Source organism: Equus caballus, chromosome 29 (assembly GCF_041296265.1).
Source record: "Equus caballus isolate H_3958 breed thoroughbred chromosome 29, TB-T2T, whole genome shotgun sequence".
Classification (NCBI taxonomy): domain Eukaryota; kingdom Metazoa; phylum Chordata; class Mammalia; order Perissodactyla; family Equidae; genus Equus; species Equus caballus.
Window position 1 is genome coordinate 44,761,559 of NC_091712.1, and position 24,864 is coordinate 44,786,422.

At 36.0% G+C, this 24,864-nt stretch overlaps 1 protein-coding gene across 50 annotated transcripts in view; it reads right to left on the minus strand.

The window, feature by feature from the left end:
- The window catches only part of ZMYND11 (zinc finger MYND-type containing 11), a 116,232-nt gene that overhangs the window by 74,601 nt on the left and 16,767 nt on the right, over window positions 1-24,864 (minus strand). For 39 of the 50 annotated variants that reach the window (XM_070254691.1, XM_070254710.1, XM_070254708.1 and 36 more), the window contains exon 2: window positions 2,231-2,365. The exons of 7 other annotated variants lie outside the window; for them this stretch is intronic. In XM_070254691.1, the coding sequence (XP_070110792.1) occupies window positions 2,231-2,346 (116 nt within the window). In that variant the 5' untranslated portion in view covers window positions 2,347-2,365. 50 annotated transcript variants of the gene reach the window in all.

A 24,864-nucleotide genomic window follows, 5' to 3' on the forward strand; every position in this document is an offset into this window, starting at 1 on the left:
TCTGGCTTTAACTAAGCAGAGCAACTTGATCTAAAATTAATCTAAGGCTTGAAAAGTATTTACCTATTTAGAATACAAAATACGAATATTAAGCTTTAAAGCAGAAGATCTGACTTCCTGTAATGGCCCAATGCTTCTTCCTAACTTGCCTTGGCAAGGGTAATGAGCAAGGACATTAACACTACTGAGAAGCCAAGGCACTGGGCTAGGCAACTGTCTAGATGGCTTCTTCTTGGGGCTGATGGTCTGGCAGAGAAATAATTACACATATGACTAAAGTTGTTAAAGAAGTACAGGACACTATGAAGTACATCCTTGTAATAAAAAGCAATATGCATACTCTCAGATGAAATGAGGCAGAAGAAATACTGGGAACCACTCACTCACCCTCTGATTTTCTTAGTTTGCTTTCATCTGTAGATGATTCTGATAAAACAATGACTATTTGGTAGGTAAATAAATTTATTCATATTTATCTTAAGATCTATGGGCCTTAGGACATGTAGAAAAATAAGCTTTGGCACCCTTAAGGCTGTAATCATGAAGAAAGGAGAAAAGAGAATGTTTATGAACAATCCATAATGCAAAATGAGGAGAGGTATGCAATTCTGTTAACAACCTCTGTATCTTTTACTATAAATTAACATGTGTACACATGTATAAACACACACAGATGTTATGATCACCCAAAAGACACCGGCACCCACTACTGTCGTGGTTAATACTCTGACTCCCATGTTAGCAGGTTGCTACAACCTAACAGCAATCTTGATGGCCAAACCATGTACATCTCACACTGGGAGAGTCCCATAGCTTCCTAGAGAATGTCCCCAAGGCCTTTAGAGAAAGATGCCATGGGTTAGAAAGAAGTAATTGAAATAGTTCAGTAGCTTAAATAACTTTAATTTAAAAAAATTAAATCCAAAGAACAGTATCTTATTTCCACATTCTTCTGTAATTTTGATATAAACTATGGTTTTTTAAAAAAATCCCAACCATAGGTAAATACAGCTTTTGATTGTTTGAGGTTTTTTAAAAAAATGTTTTAATACCAATATCATCTCACTGTAGCTTGTATTCAGTTACCATGCCTCAAATTATCTGCTTTATTCAAAAACATAAAGTAACAATTATTATGTACTATTTATTTTATTCTTATATTCCACATAGGTGTTACCTACTTTTTTTCTTCTATTACCCTACAGGAGCCAGTTGTTGTACATGGGCAACTTTAAAATATTCAAAGGGTAAATACAGAGTTAGAGCAACATACAGCATCATCCTTTCTCTTTCTCCTGTCCCTTCTCTTTTAAGTAAGCTTTATAATCTTCTTTATCAGAATATAGGTTAGGGAAAAAAATATACAGTACTCAATTTTTTTTACTTATTAATAAGGACAAAAATAAGCATTTAATTAAATGAGCTTCTGTAAATCATGCGTTTTCCATTTTTACAGATAGCATCTAAAGAATGCGTGGGAAGAACAAATATAAAGAAATTATACCTGAATTACCAAAAAATATTTAAACATTTAAAAAAGATGAATTTAGCTTTATTCTTTTAAAAATACCCAGAGAAACAAATATAACAAAACAAAATCAAGTTCTATTTGGAGACTCCCTTGTAATTAGTATATAACATGTAAATAGAATATTCATAAAGTAGTCTGATTTTTCCCTAGGCTGAATCTTTGTCTACCAAGATAAACAGCACTGGAAACCAGAGAATAAGAACTTGCTTTTTTTTAACTCAAGATTTATTTAATATAACTTCTGAAATATAGAACGAAATTGTTAAAAATTCTTGGTTAGTGCACTATGAACTAATAAGACTATTTACTATACAAACCATGCTTGTCCTATATTAAAATGGATAATGAGACTGTTTTTAGATAGTTTACATAAAAGCAAGTGATTAACTAAAAGCCTTTTAAATAAAAGACTTAAAGATTTGTTTCCAAGAGAAAATTTTTCATAAGTAAGAAAACTACTATAAATAGTAGACATTGATATTTTACTTATCTAATTATTTATAAAACCTCTAAACACAAGCTGCTTGTGTATGTTTCTGTATTTGTTTCTCTAACAATTATATACTCTTGCAAAGTAAAAAGTGACTAGTACTCTGTAATATATGTTGTTTAGCATAATAAATAAGTTATTTTTGGACCTTTTACCCCCAAGGTATTACACGAAATTTCACAGAGATACTTTTGTTGAAGTTTACTTACTTTGTGATACGGTCAATGTTGGCAATTTGCTTCTGGTTTCGTATAATCTCGATGGCTGCCCAAAGATGCTGGATAGCTTTTGTATCCGCCTGTCGCCTTTTTGTTAAACGTGCCATGACCTGTTTACTGCTTTAGCTGTAGGGATACACAAAAACACAGGAAAAAAAGCATGGATTACAAAATCAAGTATTATGAATATAAGTGAGTAACACTATCAGCACCTCTTGATTACTGGAGAGCACTAACACAGTATGTAGTATGGCCAAGTTTTTATTTTCTACCATCTACACCACCAATTACTTCATAAAAAATTATCATTCACTTCATTACTTCATAAGGAATGACATTTCAAGACCAAACAGTTAAAAAGGTCTTCCCAAGAAGGACAAGTGGCTACTTTATATCAATATATCAAAAAAACATACATTTAAATTTTATTCTAAAGCAAAAATATTACAACATAACATTTCACTTTTTGGTATTACACTGTGTGTAATTTGACAGATTAATACAAAGAGGAGTTTAAATGCCCTGATTCTTTGGTACTTTATTATAGTCATGGTTTAAAATTTTCAATTTTATATAGACATATTGATAAATAAAACACCATTCTTTCTTTTTTTAAATAACCATTAGTGGAAAATATAAGACAGTTATTTCTGGCTGTTGAGTGAAAGGCTGGAGGTTGGTATGCCAGAGGACGACATGGGTGGACCCACATTAGAAATGTTCATGTGCTTGGATTAAGTGTTAGCTGTTCAATAGCAGGAAACAACACTGCTATTGAACTCAAATTTCAATATTCTCAGTGAACTGAGGAAAATGGCCACCAGCTGTGCCCTAGCAAGACTGACAAAAAACGCGAGGTTACAGCCTGGATGTCTGGTGATCCTGCACACTCAGACTCAACCGGGCACGGAGGGATCTGTCTGTCAGGAATGTCCTAGACCACTGAGACACCTGATTCCAAAATCACACAGGTGATGATGCTGAGGCCCTTAGGCATCAGATAAACATTAAACCTTCTGGGATGGCTGAAGTCTCCTTGATCTGGCCTTTTCTATCTCTTAAGGGAAGAAAATGAGTGAGGGAAAATCACTCTCAGCACTTCAGCACACTGTGTTCCACGACCGGAGCCTTATGAATCTGAATTTTCTCTACCTCTACATTTCTTTTCACAGCTAAGTCAGCTCTCCTTCTTTCTCTGACAAGCTCAAATAAAACGAGCAGTTGCTATTGAAGCTCATCTAGAGACACTTCTGGTGAACCTGTGGTTAGGCTCCTGGAATAAGAAGGTGTTTTCAGAATCACACTACTAACAGAAGAATTTTGTACATGTTTTAGAGCATTCCTGAATATCTGCTTCTTCCTACTACTTACAAGAGTTTCAAACTTTGCTCCACAGAAAGAATAATAAAAAATAACACCAGCATTCAAGTTTTAAAGAAAACTTAAGGAAAATCTGTTGGTTTGGAGTAGACTTAGACACAGAAGTAAAAGATGATAAAAATTCAATGATAATTTATGAACATGTCTGTTTTAGAAAGTAACCACTTTAAAATGAACTTCTCAGTTTTCAAGCACTTGTATAGGAGTGCCAGCTTTGCAATTTGATAAGCATTAACGTGAGGAATTTATTGCTAAGAACATAAAATATGCTAGAAAGTGACACCTAATGGTGAACTATATATAATACAACTTGTCAGATTACACAAATACATAAAAGAACAAAATTTCAGTCATTCTTACATACTTAAAAAAAAGTTGCCTATTTTGTGTAAGGCACTCTACTAGACACAATGAAGTATTTAAAAATGTATAAACTGTAGTCTCTGCCAGAAAATAACCTAAAACTGGCAGAGGAAATTTGACATATACATAGATGTACTAACTGTAAAGTCATACATGACATAAATGGTCCAAACTCTCTGCTGTGAGAAGCCAGTCAAGGGAGACACTACTTGCAGCATAGGTAATACTCCAAAATGGTAAATATGTGGGAAAATATAAGAGAAAATTTCTTTGTAAGATAATTGGCTGTTTAAAGCAAAGATAAAAATAATTGTTAGGTATCATTAGGTTTATAACATATGTAGAAGTAAAACAGATGACAACAGCAGCACGAAGCGGGGGGGGGCAGTAGGAGTATCACTGTAAATTCCTGCATGTGCTGGGAAGCAGCACTGTATTAAGGTAATAAGGACGGTGAATCGAGGAGGCATATGAGAATCCCTAGAGCTAACACGAAAGAACACACAGGCACACAGCATATAATTCAACTTAGAAAATAATTTTTCAAAACACATGTATGTAAAATTAAGAATAATTTATCCAGAACTACAGAAAATACATAACAGCAAAGCTAACATTTAAAAATAATACCTAAGTAAACAGTAAACATAACTATTTACATAACAACCAGACAAATATAGCGGGGACTAGTAGCAGAAACTCTAAAAGTGACGTCACTTAATTCCTAGAAATGGTTAAAATCAAGATTAAAGAATTAACGAATGCTACATTTCAGGAAAACAGATGTAAAGTTAAAACTAAAGATTTTTGAGATCTACCTGAACCAAATCACACAGGTAGATATGCCCTGTAAAGAAGGTACACCGTAAGGAAGATGCTCACAGCTACAGGATCCTAAGGAGACACTGCAAAGAATGCAAACCCAGGTAAGGTAAATACAACAAAGCTTGAGGCACGTTATAAAAGTATTCAAAATAACCTGACCTATTAGGACAAGAGCTCTCTAAAGTACAAGCACTGAAATTCTCCTTTCCTATGAAATCTAAAATTACTCATTCACTGAACATATTTCAGATATGCCTGTTATACATCAGGCGCGTCTATGCTCTGGGAATATAGCAATAAGCAAAACAGACAAAAATCTTTCCATCATCTAGTAAATATGACTAATAATGTGGCTTGATATAAAACAAGGATAGCAATTTGGATGTTCATCAATAGAAAGAAAATCTTAGAAAATGAGTTTCATAGGTCCTGTGTATAGACAGCTTATCATTTAAGGTCTGCATTGATGTGGCCAAACCAAACTTTTCAGTCCATTCTTTCCTGAATGTATATTATATGACTACTAAATTGAAATACTCAAAATTCCTAAATATGCCCCAAAACTTCACACCTCTATCCCTTCACTTAAACAGTTCTCTCTGCTGCCCCCTTACTAATTATTAAAATTTTCCTTGTTCTTTCTATGACTTACTCCAATGCACTTGTTCTTGACCAACCCTTTCCACTAGAATCAAACTCAGTTCTCTTGGGTATTCTAACTGTAATTAGTTTACACATTACTCATAAATTTATTGCCTTGTACAAATTATAAATTCCTCAAAAGAATCCATTAATTCACGTTAAGAAAGGACATGTCTTGTTTATTTTTCATCTTTCCAGGTGCCTAGCATAGTTATGACCGTGATAAACCTGACATGGAATTATGAAATTCAACCATTCCAGTTATGTTATATAAACAATAAAGTTCCAAAGTGAGCCATCCTTTATGTTATACCAAAGATTAAGACATCAAAAAGAAAGATCAGAAGACTTGTAGAGATATTTAATATAATCCTCAATCTTTTTTTGCTTCCAATACATCTGAGGAATTTGAGGCTCCCTTCAGGAAGAGTAGCTCCTTCGGGCAGAGATTCTCAAAAGGGCTATAGTTTAAAAGATAAAAATATAAAACCAAAATTTCCCAGTAAACTTTTTTTCAATTTCTTGTATTGTGGTAAAATACACATAAAATTGCCATCTTAACCATTTTTAAGTGTACAGTTCAGTGGAATTAAATACATTCACATTGTTGTGCAACCATCACCACCATCCATCCCCATAATTCATTTCACCTTGTAAAACTGAAACTCTATACACATTATTTACTAACTCCCCATTTCCCCAGCCCCTAGTAATCACCATTATACTTTGTCTTTATGATCATGACTACTTTAAGTATCTCATAGAAGTGGAATAATATAATATTTGTCCTTTTGTGACTGACATATTTCACTTATTATAATGTCCTCAATATGCACATTGCAGCATATCACAGAAGTTTCTTCCTTTCTAAGGCTGAATAGTATTCCACTGCATGTATACACCACGTTTTGCTTATCCATTCATCTGTGGATGGACACTTGGGTTACTCCCATGTTTTAGCTATTGTCAAAAATGCTGCTATGAATGGGAATACAAATATCTCTTTGAGACCCTGCTTTCAATTTTTTTGGGTATAGCCCCAGAAGTGGAATTGCTGGATCGTATGGTAGTTGAATTTTAAATTTTTTAAAGAACCACCATACTGTTTTCCACAGTGGCTGCACTATTTTACATTCTCATCAATAGTGCACAAGGGTTCCAATTTCTCCACATTCTCATCAACACTTGTAACTTTCTGGTTTTTGATACTAGCAATCCTAATGGGTGTCAGTAGTTCAAGTAACTGTGGCAAGGCCCCAGGTGATACTGATATTCTCTATCACTACAAACCCAGATTTAATGCAACCTCTTCCATCTATATAACTATCTTGTTTTATATCACACAAATGCTACAAACAGGAAGAATAAAAGAGAAAATAAGTCAGGAAAAACTTAAAAATAAGAAAAATTAATGCATTACTTGGTGATACATACATATGTGGAAAAACTTTTTATTGCAAGGAAATGACAAACATGATAGGAGGATCAGAGAATAGTTGGTGGGCAGAGAGGAGAGACTGTATCAAGGAGGAACACCACTGGGAGAGTGCACAACATCGAAGGTGTTCTAATTTTACTTCTGGTGTGGGTTCAGGTCTTTGTTGTATTATGTTACCTAACACAAATATAAATAAATATTTTGAAGTAATTACATCAAATATACATAAAATTTAAAAATTAACCTCATTATATAATGTGCATTTCCTTGTTACTTAGGTTAGGTTGAAATTTTCCTGAAGTCTATTAGCAACTTTAAATTTTTATTGATAGTCTATTCATACCATTTTTCCATTTACAAACTAATTTCTTTATATATTAAGGTTATTCATACAAGTACTTTTCTGTTTGTTTTAGCAAATATTAAGCGAAATTATACTGAAATCTAGCTATGTATTTCTTGATGACAGCTTTTACGATTAGAAGCCCTTCCACACACAGGTCAGAAAAATATTCACTTGTATTTTCCTCTGTTTATAATTTTTTAAAATACTGACTTCTTTATCTGGAAATAACTTTTTAAAAAGTACTAACAAACTTTATTTTTTAGAACAGTTTTAGGTTCACAGCAAAACTCAGCAGAAAATACAAAGAGTCCCACATCCCCCACACACCTACGACCTCCCCCATTATAAACATCCCAAAACAGAGGGCACATTTGTTATAATCAATGAACCTACACTGATACACCATTACTACCCAGAGTCCATAGTTTACCTCAGGGTTCATTCTTGGTGTTGTACATTCTATAGATATTCATATATGTATAAAGACAAGTATATACAATTAAATTATCATACAAATAATTTTACTATCCTGAAAATCCTCTGTGCTGCCCTATTCATCTCTCTCTCCTCCTAATCCCTAGCTACCACTATCTTTTTACTGTCTCCATTGTTTTGCCTTTCCAGAATCTCACACAGTTGGAATCACATAGGACCTATGTAGCCTTTTCAAATTGGCTTCTTTCACTTAGTAGTATGTATCATCTTTAGTGAGCTGACAGTTGAAGTCTTTTGCTCATTTTTTAATCAGAATGTTCATTTTAATGTTGAGTTTTTAAAAGTTTTGAAAGTTTCTCCTGTCATATCCTCAAGCTCAGAGATTCTTTCCTCAGCTGTATGCAGTCCACTGATGAGCCAAAGGCCTTCTTCATTTCCATTGTGGCGTGTTTGCTCCCTAGCATTTCTTTTTGATCTTTCTTAGAGTTTCCATTTCTCTGCTTGCATTATTCATTTAATTTTTTTTTTAAGGTTTTCTTTTTCCTTTTTTTCCCCCAAAGCCCCCTGGTACATAATTGTATATTTTTAGTTGTGGGTCCTTCTAGTTGTGGTATGTGGGATGCCACCTCAGCATGGCTTGATGAGTGGTGCCATGTCCGCACCCAGGATCCAAACCAGTGAAACCCTGGACCACCAAAGCAGAGCGCACAAACTTAACCACTCGCACCCTACTCATCTAATCTTGCATGTTGTCTTTTTGCTCTTGAACGCTCTCAGCATATTAATCAGGTTTTGTTTATTTGTTTGTTTTTGCTGAGGAAGATTAGCCCTGAGCTAACATCTGTGTCAGTCTTTCTCCACTTCATATGTGGGTTGCTGCCACAGCATGGCTGCAGAGTGGTATAAGTCTACACCCAGGATCTAAAGCTGTGAACCTGGGCCACCAAAGCGGAACATAATGAACTTACTACTATGCCATGGGGCCAGCCTCTTAATCCATTTTTTAAAAATTCCTGATAATTCCAACATCCCCGCTCTATTGACACAGGTTCGGATGCTTGTTCAGTTTCTTCAAACTGTGTTTTTTGCCTTTGAGTATCTACACTAAGTGGGCTTTTAGCAATGCAGTGGTAAGGTGTGGGGAGAGGACACTTCCTAGAGTCCTACGATTAGGTCTCAGTGTTTTGGCGAGCCTGTGCCCCTGCATCATGAACTTCACACATGCTTCTCAGTTTTTATTTCCCCCATTAGGTGGGACAGGATGGCTAGAGTGGGCTGGAGTTGACTATTTCCCTTCCCCAGGTCAGCTAGGCTTTGATGAAACCCCAGCAAGTTAGGCTCTGGCAAAACAGCCTCTCTTGAGGACTGAGCTTATTAAGAACAGAACACTCTGGTGTGTTTGAAAAAATCGTTCTTTTCCTCCTCCCGCTATGGAAGCATGAGGGGATTTTTCCCCCAATATTCACTAGGAGGACCTGGTAGAGCTCCAGGAAGTAAACCTCACGACAGTGAGTGTGGGACCCTATGACTTGGTCTCCTGGAGTTTTAACTCAGACTTGTCCACCCTGAGCCTCTAGCAAACTGTCAGTCACATTCAGATTTTCTTACCCAGTACTGGTCCCTGCAGAGGTTACTGCTGGTGGGTTTTTGCTCCAGTAAACTATGATTCTGTCTGCCTTTTGTTTCTCCAATTTTGGTGGCAGCAGTTTGCTCTATGGCCTCACTTCTCTGATGGACCTCAGCAGATTTGTTGATTTTTCAGTTGCTTTTTACTTGTTATTAGGACAGAGTGGTGACTTCCAAGCATCTTTCATGCCCAACCAGAAACTGTAGAATTGTAGGCTGTTACTGTTTAATTTTTATAAAAGCTTTATTGACATATAATTCACATACCATACATTTCATCCACTCAATGTGTACAGTTCACGGGTTTTGGTTTATAATATTAACTTTTTAAAAATGTGGTGAAGTATATTTAACATAAAATTTGCCCTTCTAACCATTTTTAAGTGGATAGTTCAGTAGGATTATTCATCTGTTGATAGAAACTTGGGTGGTTCCTACTTTTTGGATATTGTGAACAACAACTTCAACAAACACTGGCATATAAGTATCTGTGTAAATCTCTGCTTTCAATTCCTTTGGGTATATACCAAGAAGTGGAACTGCTGGACCATACAGTAATTCTATGCTTAGCCTTTTAAAGAATCACCAAACTGTCATCCACAGTGGCTGCACCATTTTGCTTTTTACCAGCAATGTATGTAAGTTCCAATTTCTCCACCTCTTAGCCAACATTTGCTATTTTCTGTTTGTTTGGGTTTTTTTATAGCCATCTTAGTAGGTGTGAAGCAGTGTTTCATTCATGGATTCCCCAGTGACTAATGATGTTGAGCATCTTTATGTGTTTATTGGCTGTTTGTATATCTTCTTTGGAGAAATGTCTATTTGAGCCCTTTGCTCATTTTTAAATTGGGTTGTCTTTTTGTTGTTGAGTTGTAGGAGTTCTTTATATGCTCTAGATATTAATCCCTTATCAGATATAAATTTTCCAAATATTTTCTCCCACTTTGTAGGCTGTCTTTTCACTTTCTTGATAACATTCTCTGATGCACAAAAGTTTTTAGCTTTGATAAAGTATAATGTATCTATTTTTTCTTTTATTGCTCCTGCTTTTGGTGTCATACCTAAGAATCTTCCTAAAGGTCATGAAGATTAACCCCTATGTTTTCGTCTAAGAGTTCTATGGTTTCAGCTCTTAAATTTAGGTCATTGATCCATTTTGAGTTAAATTTTGTATATGGTAAAAGAACTTCATTCTTTTACATGTGGATATCTAGTTATCCCAGCACCAATTTTTGAAGAGACTATTCTTTCCCAGTTGAACAGACTTGTCAAAAATCAGGCATAGATGTTATGTTTATTCCTGAACTCTAAATTCTATGCCATTAGTCCATATGTCTATACTTATGCCAGTCCCAAACTGTTTTGATTACTACAGCTTTGCAGAAAGTTTTGAAATAAGGAAGTGGGAGTCCTCCAACTTTGTTCTTTTTCCAGGCTGTTTTGGCTATCCAGGCCCCTTTGAAATTCCATATGAATTTCAAGATCAGCTTTTTCATTTATTAAGAAAAAAAAGGAGGCCATTGGAATTTTCATGGGGGCTGCATTGAATCTTTATACTGCTTTGGGTAGTACTGACATCTTGACAATACCATCTTCCCATCCACGAACACAAGATGTCTTTCCATTTACTTTGGCCTTAATTTCTTTCAGCCCTATTTTTTAATTTTCAGTGTACAAGTCTTTCACCTCCTTGCTTAAATTTATTCCCAGGTATTTTGCTCTTTTAGATGCTAATGTGAATAGAATTGCTTTCTTAATTTCCTTTTCTGATAGTTCATTGTTGGTATATAGAAATACCACTGATTTTTGTGTGTTGGCCCTATACCCTGCAACTTTGCTGAACTTACTAGTTCTAACAACTTTATTGTGGATTCTTTTGGATTTTCTAAAATAGCATCATGTCATCTGCAAATATAGTTTTATTTCTTCCTTTCCAATTTGGATGTCTTTTATTTCTTTATCTTGTCACATGCTCTGGCTAGAACCTCCAGTACAAAATTAAACAGCAGTAACGAAAGCGAGCATCTTTGTCTTGTTCCTGATCTTAGGGGGAAAACTTTCAGTGTTTGACCATTGAGTATAATATTAGCTTGGATTTTTAAAAAATGTCATTTATCATGCTGAGGAAGTTCCCTTCCAGCCCTAATTTTCTGAGAGTTTTTAACTTTAAAAGGTGCTAGATTTTGTCAAATGCCTTTCTGCACCAATTGATATGACATTTTTTTTAAATGGCACCTGAGCTAACCTCTATTGCCAATCTTCTTTTTTTCCTTCTTTTTCTTCTCCCCAAGGTCCCCCAGTATATAGTTGTATATTCTAGTTGTGAGTGCCTCTGGTTGTGCCATGTGGGACGCCACCTCAGCATGGCCTGATGAGCAGTGCCACGTCCATGACCAGGATCCGAACCAGTGAAACCTTGGGCCACTGAAGCAGAGCGCACAAACTTAACCACTCAGCTGTAGGGCCGGTCCCATATGATCATATATTTTTTTTCCTTCATTCTACTAACGTGATGTATAACATTGATGAATTTTCTTATGTTAAACCACCTTTGCATTCCTGGTATAAAGCCCACTTGGTCATGGTGTCCATTTGTGTTCCCCCAAAATTCATATGTTGAAAACCTAATTCTCAAGGTAACGGTATTAGAAGGCGGGGCCTTTAGGAGGTGATTAGGTCATGAGGGCAGAGCCTTCATGAATGGGATTAGAGCTCTTACAAAAGAGGCCCCAGAGATATCCCCCGCCCCTTCCCCCAGGTAAGACAGAACAAGAAGTCAATAGCCTGTAACTTGTTGGAGAGCCCTCACCCAACCATACTGACACCCTGATTGGACTTCCCACCTCCAGAACTGTGAGAAATAAATTTCTGTTGTTTATAAGCCACCCAGTCGGTCGTATTTTGATACAGCAGCCCAAAAAGACTAAGACACTGGTTTTACCATCATCAAGGCAGTATCACCAAAAATAAAAAATATTTTAATCACAAGAAAGTAAAATGGACATATAGTCAGAAATACGTCCTTTAACATGAATAGATTTAGATTCATAAAATGTATTCATTATGTTGTTTTTCATTTTTCTCATTTCACAGCCTAACTTATCTCTGATCTTTATCAGTCTCTGGACAGGTGTTTGCAATAAATCAAGGAAATAGTATTTACCTTAAAATTATAAAAACTGTTGAGTTACAGCCATATTTTAGTTAACCATATTTGGAAGTTATGAATAAGAAATCCATAAAAATTGAGACACACGAACTTTTCTTATTAATTTATACTTATGTTTTACAAAAATATACACTGTAATTACTGTGCTTTGAATAAAATTGAGCTGTGCATGACTAGTTACGTATACATGTTCATTAATTGTTAAAAACCTGGAATAAAAATTACTACACAGAATGTCAAGTTCTGGTAATAGGAGAATGGCAAAGTATTTGCCAATGAGAACTTGAAAAGCTGTACCAAAAACAAATATATCTGTTTGAAAGTAGCAAAGAACTAACAAGGTACTGAAACTTACAGAGTTAAATAGAGAAAAATAGAAAACCAAGAGTAAGCCTTGATTTGGAGTCATACTTCTATACAGGCACCTGACAATTCTGTAAGAGGCAGCTAAGAACATGAGCAAAGCTTTCAACAGACACAAGGCTAAGAGGATAAAAAAACAGTAGAATTGAGTGCCAACTATGGGAGGTGGGGGATATTATATCCCTCCAAACTGTAAGTTGACAAACGACAAGGCTACACCATAAGAGTAAGAGAGAACTGCAAAGAATTCAGTCCTTACATGTAAAAGAATTACCCAGCAATAAATGAAAGTATCCAATTAATACAAAATGAATAAACTACCATTATTCTCAAATTTCAAATCATCTTAACTGCTGATGGGATTAATGTGATCTAGGATTACCAGTACTCCTGGCTGTCTGTCAAAAACAAACATAAATCCTTTCTGGATAACATCACCCTGAATCTTAATTTTTAAAAAATCCTATAATTTTTCATATACAGTATACGGGACACAAGTAAAAATAACCAAATACACAAAGAGGCAAGGCAGTATCACCAAAAATTAAGAAAAACAAAACAAAAAATAGAAAGAAATGTACAGGAGACATTCTAGATGATGCAGCTATCTGACATGGACTTTAAAACTATGCTTGCTATGCTCAAGAAATTAAAAGATTGATAATTTCAGCAGAGAACAAGAAACAATATAAAGAAGCTAAATGGAAAGGATAGAATTGAAAAACCACAATAACTAAAGCACCCAATGGATGAGTTTAACATCAGATTAGATACAGGTGAAAAGAGAATTAGTAAACCAGAGGATTATTTTTCAAAAGAAAGAATCCAGAAGAAAGCATGGAGAAACAAGAGCATAAGAGATACATGGATATGATAATAAAGTTTAACTTATATTTCACCGCAATCCCAAGAATAAGAAAAGAAAGAATGGAGCAGAATCCACTTTCAAAGAGACAGTGGCTGAAAATTTTCCGTAACTGACAAAACACATCAAACCAGATTCAAGAATCATTACCAGAAAGCAAAACCAGATGAATACAAAGACAACTACAACTAAGCACATCACAGAAAAACCGCTGAAAACCAAAGATAAAAAAGAAAACAATTCTATAACCAGAGGAAAAGTCATATTACCTTCAAAGGAGCAATAATACAACTGCAAGATGACTTCTCAACCAAAACAACAGCAGTCAGAAGATGATGAAGTAATATCTTCAAAGTGCTCAAAGAAAATAACTGCAAATCAAAATTTCTATGCCTGCAAAAATGAAAGGTAAATAAGATATGGTTTATATAAACCAAGACTCCATCACCAGCAGTCTCACAGTACAGAAACCAAAGATGTTCCTCAGGCAGAAGGAAAAGAATCCCAGACGAAAACTCAGAACTGCAAAAAGGAAGAGCAATGAAAAGCGTACTTGTGCGAAAATCTAAATAAATATTAATTGTATAAAACAACAACGTCTCCCAGGTGTACAATACATACAGAACTTAGGCAGGAGGCAACAATTGCCTAAAGAATGGGATAAATGGGGTTAAAAGTGTTTAAGTTCCTTGCATTATCTGGGAAGAATAAAAGAATTTATGTGAGACCTTAATACATCAAGGACACAAGTTACTACCTCTAGAGTAATCAACAAAAGGATGCATAGGTACCAAGCTATGAGATGCAGAAAAGAGAATAATACAAAAAATGGTTTATCAACACCTTCACACCACCAACAAAGGCAAAAGAAAAAGGAGCAAGATGAATAAAACCCACATATTTTGATAACGGATTTAAACTCAAATACATCAGTAATTACATTAAATCTAAACAGGGTAGCTTCAATAAAAGACATCAATTTTGAGACTGGATTAAAAATAACAACCATAAAAACAAAAACCCAGCTACATGCTTTTTGCAGAAGACACATCTTACATATAAGGACACAGTAAGTTTGTAAAGAAAAGGATAAGTAAAAGAATCATGCCAAATTGTTATCAAAAAGAAAGCTGGGGGGCCAGGCCGATGGCCAAGTGATGAGGTTTGCACACTCTGCTTCGGCGGCCCAGGCTTCACTGGTTCAGATCCTGGGCACAGACCTACACATTGCTCATCAAGCCATGTGTGGCAGAATCCCACACAGAACTAGAATGACCTACAATTAGGATATACAACTATGTACTGGGGCTGTGGGGAGTTAAACCAAAAGGAAGACTGGCAACAGATGTTAGCGCAGGGCCAATCTTCCTCAAAGAAAAATGCTGGCATAGGTCATTTAAAAAAAAAAAGAAAGCTGGCAAGAGGACAATAATGTAAACTATCACTAAGGAAAAAGAAGATCATTTTGTAATCAAAAAGATGCAACTTATTAGGAAATACTCAATTTTATGTACATAATCTCAAAACATATGAAGCAAAAACTGACAAAACTGCAAGGAAAAATAGACAAATCCACAGTTACAGTAGGAGATTGTAACATACCTTTCTCAATAGCTGATAAAACAAAGAGAAAAATTACTAAGTATATAGAAGAATTACAAAAACATTTAACAAACTTGACCTAACCTCTGCAGCCAATAACCACAGAATGCACATTCTTTTCAAATGCACATTGAATGTTTATGAAATTGACCACATACTGGGTATAGCAAGCCTCAATAAATTTTAGAGGATTGAAATCATACATTCAGCTGTCTGCCCACATTAGAACTGAAAAAGAAATCAGTAACAAATTACCAAAAACATTCCTAAGTTTGGAAGCTAAAATAGCATATGGATTGATGAAAAAAATCACAAATAATGAAAGGAATGAAAATGGAAATACGACTTATCAAAAGTTCTGAGATGTACTTAAAAGAAAACTTCTAACCTTAACTACACATACAAGAAAAGTGGGGAGAAGATGAAAAGCAATGACCTAAGCCTCCATACCAAGAAATTACAAGATAAAAAATTAAACCAAAAAAAATAGAAGGAAATTTCATACACGTATATGTATATATACACATATTATAATGAACAGAAATCAATGAACTAGAAAACAAACATACAAAAGAGAGATTCAGTAAACAGAAAAGTTGGAGCCAGCCCTGATGGCCTAGCGGTTAAATTCTGTGCTTGCTGCTTCAGCAGCCAGGGTTTGCTTCCCGGTCTTGGAACCAGGCCACACATCTGTCTGTGGCAGCAGCTCACATACAAGAACTAGAACAACTTACAACTAGGATATACAAGCATGCACTGGGGCTTGGGGAGGGGAAAAAAAACAAGAAAGATTGGCAACAGTTGTTAGCTCAGGGTGAATCTTACCCTGCAAAAAAAAAAAAAAAAGTTGATTCTTTGAAAAGGCAAACAAAATTGATAAACCCCCGGCGAAAGTACCAGACAACTACCAAAACAGACACAAGAAGAAACAGAAAACCTGAATAAGCCTATAACCACTGAAGAAGTTGGATCGATACTTAAAAATTTTCCCACAAAGAAAAAGTCCAGAACCAGATTGCTTCACCTTTGATTCTACCAAACATTTCAAGAAGAAAAAACAGCAATCTTACAGAAACTCTTTCTGAGAACAGAAAAAGAGGAAATATGTTGCACTTTGTTATATGAGATCAATATAACCTAGATACCAAAACCTGACAAAGGACATTGGGAGAAAATAAAGTTATATGCCTATCTCATTCATGATCATGAATGCAAAAATCCTAAACAAAATACCAGCAAATCAAATCCAGCGATACATAAGAACAACATAGTGTGATCAAGTTTGTTACAATCCTAGCAACACACCTATTAATGGAATAAAGGAAAACAATCATACAATCAGCTCAATAAATACAGAAAAACACTGGATAAAATTCTTCATCCATTCATAACAAAAACTCAAAGCAAAAGAGAAACACAGGGGAAACGCAATCTGAAAAAGGGTATCCACATAAAACCAACAGCAGAAAAATCATAATGAAATGTTGAAAGCTTTCTCTCTGCAAATGAGAATGAGTTAAGATACCCATACTCACCGCTTCTGTTCAACACTGTATTGGAGGACCTCATCAGTGCAATAAGGCAAGAAAAAGAAATAAGATATATACAGACTGGAAAAGAAAAATTAGAACTGTCATTATTCAGCGACAACATGTTTCTATCTACAGAAAATTCCAAAAAAACCTACAGACGAATAATTAAAATTAATAAGTGACTTCAATAATATTGGTGGATATAAGATCTACAGAAAAAATTACTTATTTCTATATACTAGTAAAAAAAATGAGCAAATGAAAAAAATTTTAAGATATTATTTACAATGTCACCCAAAAAAGTCAGACCTAGGAATAAATCTAACAAAAGATATGCAAGATCTCTCTCCAGAAAGCTATAAAATATTGAGAAAAAGTAAAAATGACCTAGAGATACATTATATTCACAGATTAAAAGATTAATGTTGTAAAAAATGTTAATTCTTCCCCAAAATGACTTACAAATTCAGTGCAACTCCATTCAATATTCTAGAGGAATTTTTCGTGTGGAAATTAACAAACTGATTCTGAAATTTATATGGAAAAGTAAACGGTCAAGAATAGCCAGTAACAAGTAAGATATAAACAACAAATAAGTAACAACACAATAACAAAGAAGATATAATTGGAAGATTTTATAACATATATTAAGATTTACTGTAATGCTAATGTAATTAAGACAGTGTCAAATAGGGACAAAAATACTCATATAAATTCATGGAAAAGGAATAGAGAATCCAGAAACAGATCCATGCATATACGGACACGATTTATGTGACAAAGATGGCACTTCAGAGCAACAGATTTAAGATAACTCTTCCCATAAATATGCTGGGTCAATTAGACATCCACATGGGGAAAAAAATCAGTCAACTCTTACCACACACAACAAAATGCACTCCCTGTAGATTATAAATATAAACATATAAGCTTCTAGAAGAGAAGATAATTGCAGACTATTTTCATGATCTCGAAATAGGGAAACATTTCTTACACAGGATACATACGAACACTAAATTGCTAAATAGGAACACATTAAAATTAAGAATTTGTTTATAAAGAGATATAATTAGGACAGTAAAAATTTAAAGACAATACCAAGTCAAAGCAAGATGTCAGCAAAGGGAATTCTTATACACTGCTAATCAAAGTGTAAATTGGTACACTGCTTTGGAAAACAGTTTGAAATTACATATTAAAGTTGAACACTCTGTTCCTAGGTATATACACTCAACAGCAATGCAAGCCCCTGTTACCAGAAGACAGGTACAAGAACGTCAAAGAAGTAGTATTTGTAATAACCCAAAAGTGGAAGGAACTCAATGTCCACTATTAGTAGACTGGATAAATATATTATGGTTTAGTCATATCCTGAAACATAATAAAAACTACATAACAGTCAAATTGAATGAACTAGCTAAATGCAGTATACGCAGATGATTCTCCCTAAAGCCACTCACAAAATACATGATACCAAAACAAGGTTCAAAAATAGCTGAAGATTAGCCCTGAGCTGGCATCCGTGCTTATCTTCCTCTACTTTATATGTAGGACGTCTGCCACAGCATGGCTTGGTAAGCGGTGTGCAGGTCCGCATCGGGATCCGAACTGGCGAACCCTGGACTGCCGAAGTGGAGCACATGAACTCAACTGCTGCACCACTGGGCCAGCCCCAAAAAATTTCTTTAAAAAATAGCTGAACATCAGAGAAGATCTAAGATCAGAGAAGTGAGGGAATGGGGAATTATCCCCTACTCTGGATGGGACACATTCTGCAATGCTGTTAAGAGTCCGTCTTGACCTGGATTGTGATTATATGGGTATATTTATCTAGTGATCATTCACTGAGCCATACGTCATGATAATGTGGAAATGTTCACTTTCCTATACAGACGTTATTCTTCAATTTAAAAGTTTTTAAAAGAAGGAGAAAGTAACACACAATGTAATTAATATCTGTATTCTATATTTAATCTAATGAAAACATTTGGTATTTAAGTAGAAATAGGTGTACACACATAATTTTGCACATAACTCTGAAGGAAAGAAACTGGGCCATATAAATCTCTAAGGGCTATTGGTAATTCTGTATTCCTTGCAAAAAGCCTTAAAAATTAACATTACTAGTGCCACAGCATTTCATCTAGATTGTATATTTGCCAATTAGAAATCTATTTACAACACAGATGTTAAAATAAAAGAAAAAGACACTGACTCATACACAAATAAAAGTGTAAGTCTGCATATCTGACTGCCTTTAAAGCTAAGCCAGACTGAGCTTTTTACAAACAGATGGGACTGCTCATTCCCTGGAAATATCCACCTAAAGAGAGAGGGTAAAACAGTCCCCACAGAGATCTTCTGAGGTCAACTAAGGAATGGTGAAGACAAATCACTTGTTTGTCCTCCACCTATCTGTGTATTTTATACTCCTTCAACTGGAATGCAAAACTCTACTTTCAAGAAATTTTTGAATTAACATAATACTGCATCTATACTTTAAGCGGTGCTTCCCTTTCTCTCCTTAGTAAAACTGAAATGCACCACAAAGAAGGAAGATGTGGGCTCAGAGCAAGGTGCCCAGTGATGATGGCCGGAGCCTCCAGAAACTGATCTGCCCAGAAAAAAGCTCTTACTTGGAAAACCTCAAAGTAAGGTGCTTTGTGTTCATTTAATCTTTCAGCTTCACGTTTGAAGACCTGAATCCACGCCTAGAAGGAAAGGGAAGCCTTTAAAATGTATACATTGCATTTAATCCCGGGCATATGACTGTTAGATCTGTAAATGGACCAGTTAATTTAAAAGACTATCACTTAAAAATTCAATGGAGTTATTAGGGAAATAAAAAGCAAAACTACAGTGAGATACCACCTGACACCCATTTGGATGGCTACTATAAACAAAACAAAACACCAGAAAACAAGTGTTGGTGAGGATGTGGAGAAATTGGAACTCTTGTGCACTGTTGGTGATAACGTAAAATAGTGCAGCCCCTGTGGAAAACAGTACGGTAGTTCCTCAAAAAATGAGAAATACAATTATGATATGATCCAGCAATTCCACTTCTGGATATACACCCAAAAGAATTGAAAGCAGGGTCTCAAAGAGATATATGTACACCCATGTTTATAGCAGCATTATTAACAATAGCTAACCAATAGCTTTAAAAAGGAAGAAAAGTCTGCAATATGCTACAACATGAATGAACCTTTAGGACATTATGCTAAGAGAAATCAGCCAGTCACAAAAAGACATATACTGTATGATTCAACTTACATGAGGTACTTAGAGAAAAAATCAGAGAGACAAAGTAGCATGGTTATTGCCAGGGATTGGGGAGGAGGAGAGAATGGGAAGTTACTGTTTAATAGGTACAGAGTTTTTGTTTTACAAGGTGAAATGAGTTATGGAGATGAATGGTGGTGATGGTTGCACAACAGTGTGAATATACGCGGTACCAGTGAAGTATACATTTTAAAACCATTAAGATGGTAAATTTTATGTGTATTTTACCACAATAAAAAAAAATTTTAATGGTTTTGAATGTCAAAAAAGGAGTCTTTTACTAGATTCTTGTTTTTTTAAATGTCTTTCACAACAGTCTCTGCAATAGTCATTTATTGTCAGTAGACTCATTTTTTTATTAAGGGTACAGATGATTATATTTGAGTTTTAAAATCCTATTTTATACATATGTATTTTTTTAAGATTGGCGCCTGAGTTAACATCTGTTGCCAACCTTTATTTTTTTATTTATTTTACTTCTTCTCCCCAAGGCCCCCCGGTACACAGTTGCATATTGTAGCTGTAGGTTCCTCTGGTTGTGCTATGTGGGATGCAGCCTCAGCATGGCTTGATAAGCAGTGCCATGTCCGCGCGTGGGATCCAAACCAGCGAAACCCTGGGCCGCCAAAGCAGAGCACATGAACTTAACCACTCAGCCACGGGGCCAGTCCCTAAAATCCTATCTTAAAGTTACATCACTTTTACCACATTTAATTAGTCTTCATTACTAGCAAAACCATGATCCAAGTTTGGGTGGATGCACCATCCAACAACAGCCAACAAGCAACCTCCAGAACGGCAATGCAATTTAGCCCACGATTAAAAAAGGAGTGCACAATCTTTGCAGAAAACATGTAAAAAGCAGCAAGTGTAATATTTTTGCTGATTTTATGCCTCATGAAACTTTATATATTTAACAGCCCACTTTCAAGAGAAATAATAATACTTAGCCATAAAGATAAATACATATAGAATCTAAGATTCCTTTTAAATGACATGTCTTGCCAAAGACTGTCGGGCTGGAGTCTAAATATCCGTATTTTTTTAACTTCACTAATGATCCTGGAAGGATATGAGAAATTCTGATGGGCAACGAATGTAGAGTCTATATAAATTCTGTCTATATTGATAAAAAATACAACAAACACTAAACTGTGTCAGTGGCAGAGTAATGACAGAATTTGTCATACTTAGTTTTTTTTTTAAAGATTGGCACCTGAGCTAACAACTGTTGCCGATCTTTTTTTTTTCTTTTTCTGCTTTTATTCCTCCCCAAATCCCTCTAGTACATAGTTGTATATTTTAGTTGTGGGTCCTTCTAGTTGTGGCATGTGGGATGCTGCCTCAGCCTGGCCTAACGAGTGGTGCCATGTCCGCACCCAGGATCTGAACCAGCAAAACCCTGGGCTGCCAAAGCAGAGCGCGTGAACTTAACCACTTGGCCACGGGGCCGGCCCCTAAGTTTAGCTTTAATTTAGTCCATTAGCCAAGGCTTTGAACCCCGGTTATTTTACCTATATCTTTCTTTCACATTCATTCATTTGGTCACAATCACTTACTGCAGACCTCTGGGCACTAGGCTAGACACTGGAGACAAAGATGCTTGTGTCAGGCACAGTCGAGCCCTCAAGATGCTCACGGTCACAGACCTGTGAGCAGGGGCCACACAAGGGAGCTACAGAGGGCAACTTATCCTGGGTGGGAGGGCAGAGTGAGGAAAGAAGGGCTGGCTGCATTTAAATGTCAACGTCAGTCAAGTATTAAAAATAACTGTGATAAACACCATATTTGCAGAACTGTACTCAGCCAAACACACTCAAAACCAATCCTTAATATTCTTATCTGAATCTGCAGAATCAGTAGAGTAGCCACAACTATCTTGCATGCCTCTGTTTACTCTCACTGTGCATAAAAATCAACGGCCATGCTCCCTCATTCCTATCTCTCTACCACAAATCCTCACCCCCACCATTTTCATAAGCCATAGTCAGAGCCCAAACCATCCCTGACAACCACCACAAAAAATCCTCCTCAGTTGCTATTAGCCAGGAAAGGAAATGAAATATCGTGTACACAAATTTGAGCTATAGCCATCTACAAGCAAGAAGAGCAAATCTGACTTCACCAAAGGTTAAGAAGGAAGACAGGGGTAGGGGTAAAGAGAAGGTGGGACGGGAAGACAGAGGGAGCAGGATGGGGGAGGGGGTAGGAGGAGGAGGCAAAGAGGGAAGGGGAAGCAAGGGGGAGAGGAGAGGGAGGGGAGGAGGGGGGAAGGGGAGTTGAGAAAAAGAAGCAAAAAAAAGGAAAAAAAAAAGAAAAAAGGAAAGCAAGGCCAACAGCATCTTTGGAAAATAATGGGTTTTTAAAGATATCCCTGGCTACAGCATGCAGAATGAGAGGAGAAAAGATGACATGGACTTGATTGTGGACTAGGAACGAGGGAGAGGTGAGTGTCAAGGTTTCTGGCTTACACAGCATGTTGTTCTGGGGTGTTTTCAATTGAGAGAAGGAATTCAGGATGAAGACCAAGTTTGCAAAATGTAGTGAGTGGTGTGGCACTGGTTTTGGACCGATGAAGTTTTAGGTATCTTTTAGACATCCAAGGGGAGATACCAAGTAGGCACAGGGAGAGGGAGCTGAGGAGCTGAGAGCATGTACTGAGACAGACAAGTGTGAGTTACCTACACAAGCACACACTAAAACCATCATTGTAGACTAGACTGCCCAAGAGAGGACATGGTAGAAAGAGACCTTGGACAAGTCTTGAGAAACCCAACATCTAATGATTAGATGACTAAGATTAAGGTTATTTATCCTGAGGAGAGGAGGCACGACCCAAAGAACTAGGAGCAAACCCAGGAGAGCTGTCTTTACAAAAGTCAGTGACGACAGGATTCCAAGAAGTGCGGGGTGTTGCTGAGAAGACAAAAAGAAAAAAGAATTGGAAAATGTGCCCTAGATTTAGCAAAATGATGGTCACTGATGACTTTAGCAAGAGCTATTTTGGTTAAATAACAGATGCCAAAACCAGATCAGAGCAGATTAAGGTAAGTGGGAGATGAAGAACTTAAAACAGGGAAAGAGCTAGATGGAGAAGAAGCTGGAAAGAGATGAAAGATCACATGAAGGTCTGTGGTTTATTCAAATTTTATTCTCATTTTAATTAAAATAAATACACGTATGACTTTAAGTCAAATAGTCCCAACTCTCCCTACCCTAACTCTGCTACCTTAAGGCAATCACTGTCAACTACAAAATATAAAGGTATTTTTTGTTTGTATTCTTAATTTGACTCTTATTTTGTGCTTTTACTAAGTAATCTGAGTCATGTCCTGGATATTTATGAAAACCCAGACCAAACAATCAGAAATCCTCCATTCCACAAATATGTTACCTCTCAAAGGAATATAATCCACCAGTCTACCTCTAAATTTATGGTTTTCACATTATCTGAAGGTTAGGGAACTAGCTGTTTTGCTTTGCTGAATTAAATAAGGGCCTTTAAGCTAAAGTATGTGTCATATTTTGAGTAGCATATTTATGTTAAAAAATTAATCACATGAAAAAGGATTTTCCACTAAGTTATAGTTACATGACTCGTGTAAGTAAAACAATAAAATACAGGAATGCCTAGTTTATCCTTATTTAAGAATAAGATGTATAAATCTTTCAAATAAGTGGTTTAAGAATTACAAATTTCTTAATACACTGTGATTGGAAATCTAACATATATGAGACACAGCCACACATGCTTAAATGGCATATATAGCAAATACATATTTTCGTAACAACCCGAGGTCATCATCTTCCACAGGGATATATCAACACCTGAGTTTTGTAACAAAGGAGCTGCCTTGCCCCTACACCAGGGTTCTTAACCCCAAGGCTATCGTGGGACTCTGTTGCGGGGCTGTCCTGTACATAGTATAGCAGCATCCCTGGCCTCTACCTACTAGATGCCCATTGTCTCCCCCCAAGGCATGACAATCAAAACATCTCCAGTCAGCGCCAAATGTCCCCTGGGAGCAAACTCACTGCTGCAAACCAAAGGGTCAGAGTTTGTGCACTTGTGCGCTTGATTTTTGTAATTTCCTATCTCCTCCCTGAGCTCACCACTCAGTAGCACAGCAACCTCTTTTCGGTTTGCACATTTCTCAAAGGATACCCTTTTCCTTTTAAAATTGTCTGTGTTGTCCACCAAAGTGTCAGACCACCCTGATGACAGATACTCTCCTAGGGAGGACCTCTTTGCTCATGGTGGAAGACAGTGGAAGCTCTCCTCTGAATAAAGGGTTTTTAGATCATAACTACAGTCATGTGTCACTTAATGATAGGGATACACTCTGAGAAATGTGTTGTTAGGCAATTTCATTGCTGTGCAAACAGCATAGAGTATACTGACACAAATCTAGATGGTATAGCCTACCATACAACTAGGCTATGTGGTACTAATCTTATGAAACCGCCATTGCTTATGTGGTCCATCATTAACCAAAACATCGTCACATGGCACATGATTGTATTACAGATATTTAACTAATGTATAACTAACTAATCTTTTACAGTATTTTGGTCTTGTTTTAATTTTCGCCAAAACCAAAAGTGCAAAAATTGTACTCTGTTTTAATTTGCTTTTCTTAAGACTGGTATTGAGGCCAAATATCTTTTCAAGTAATTTTTTACATTTGTGGCTCTTCTTTAAAAAAGTGCATATTTGTTTTCTCTATTTCCTATTGTACTATTTGCCATTTTCT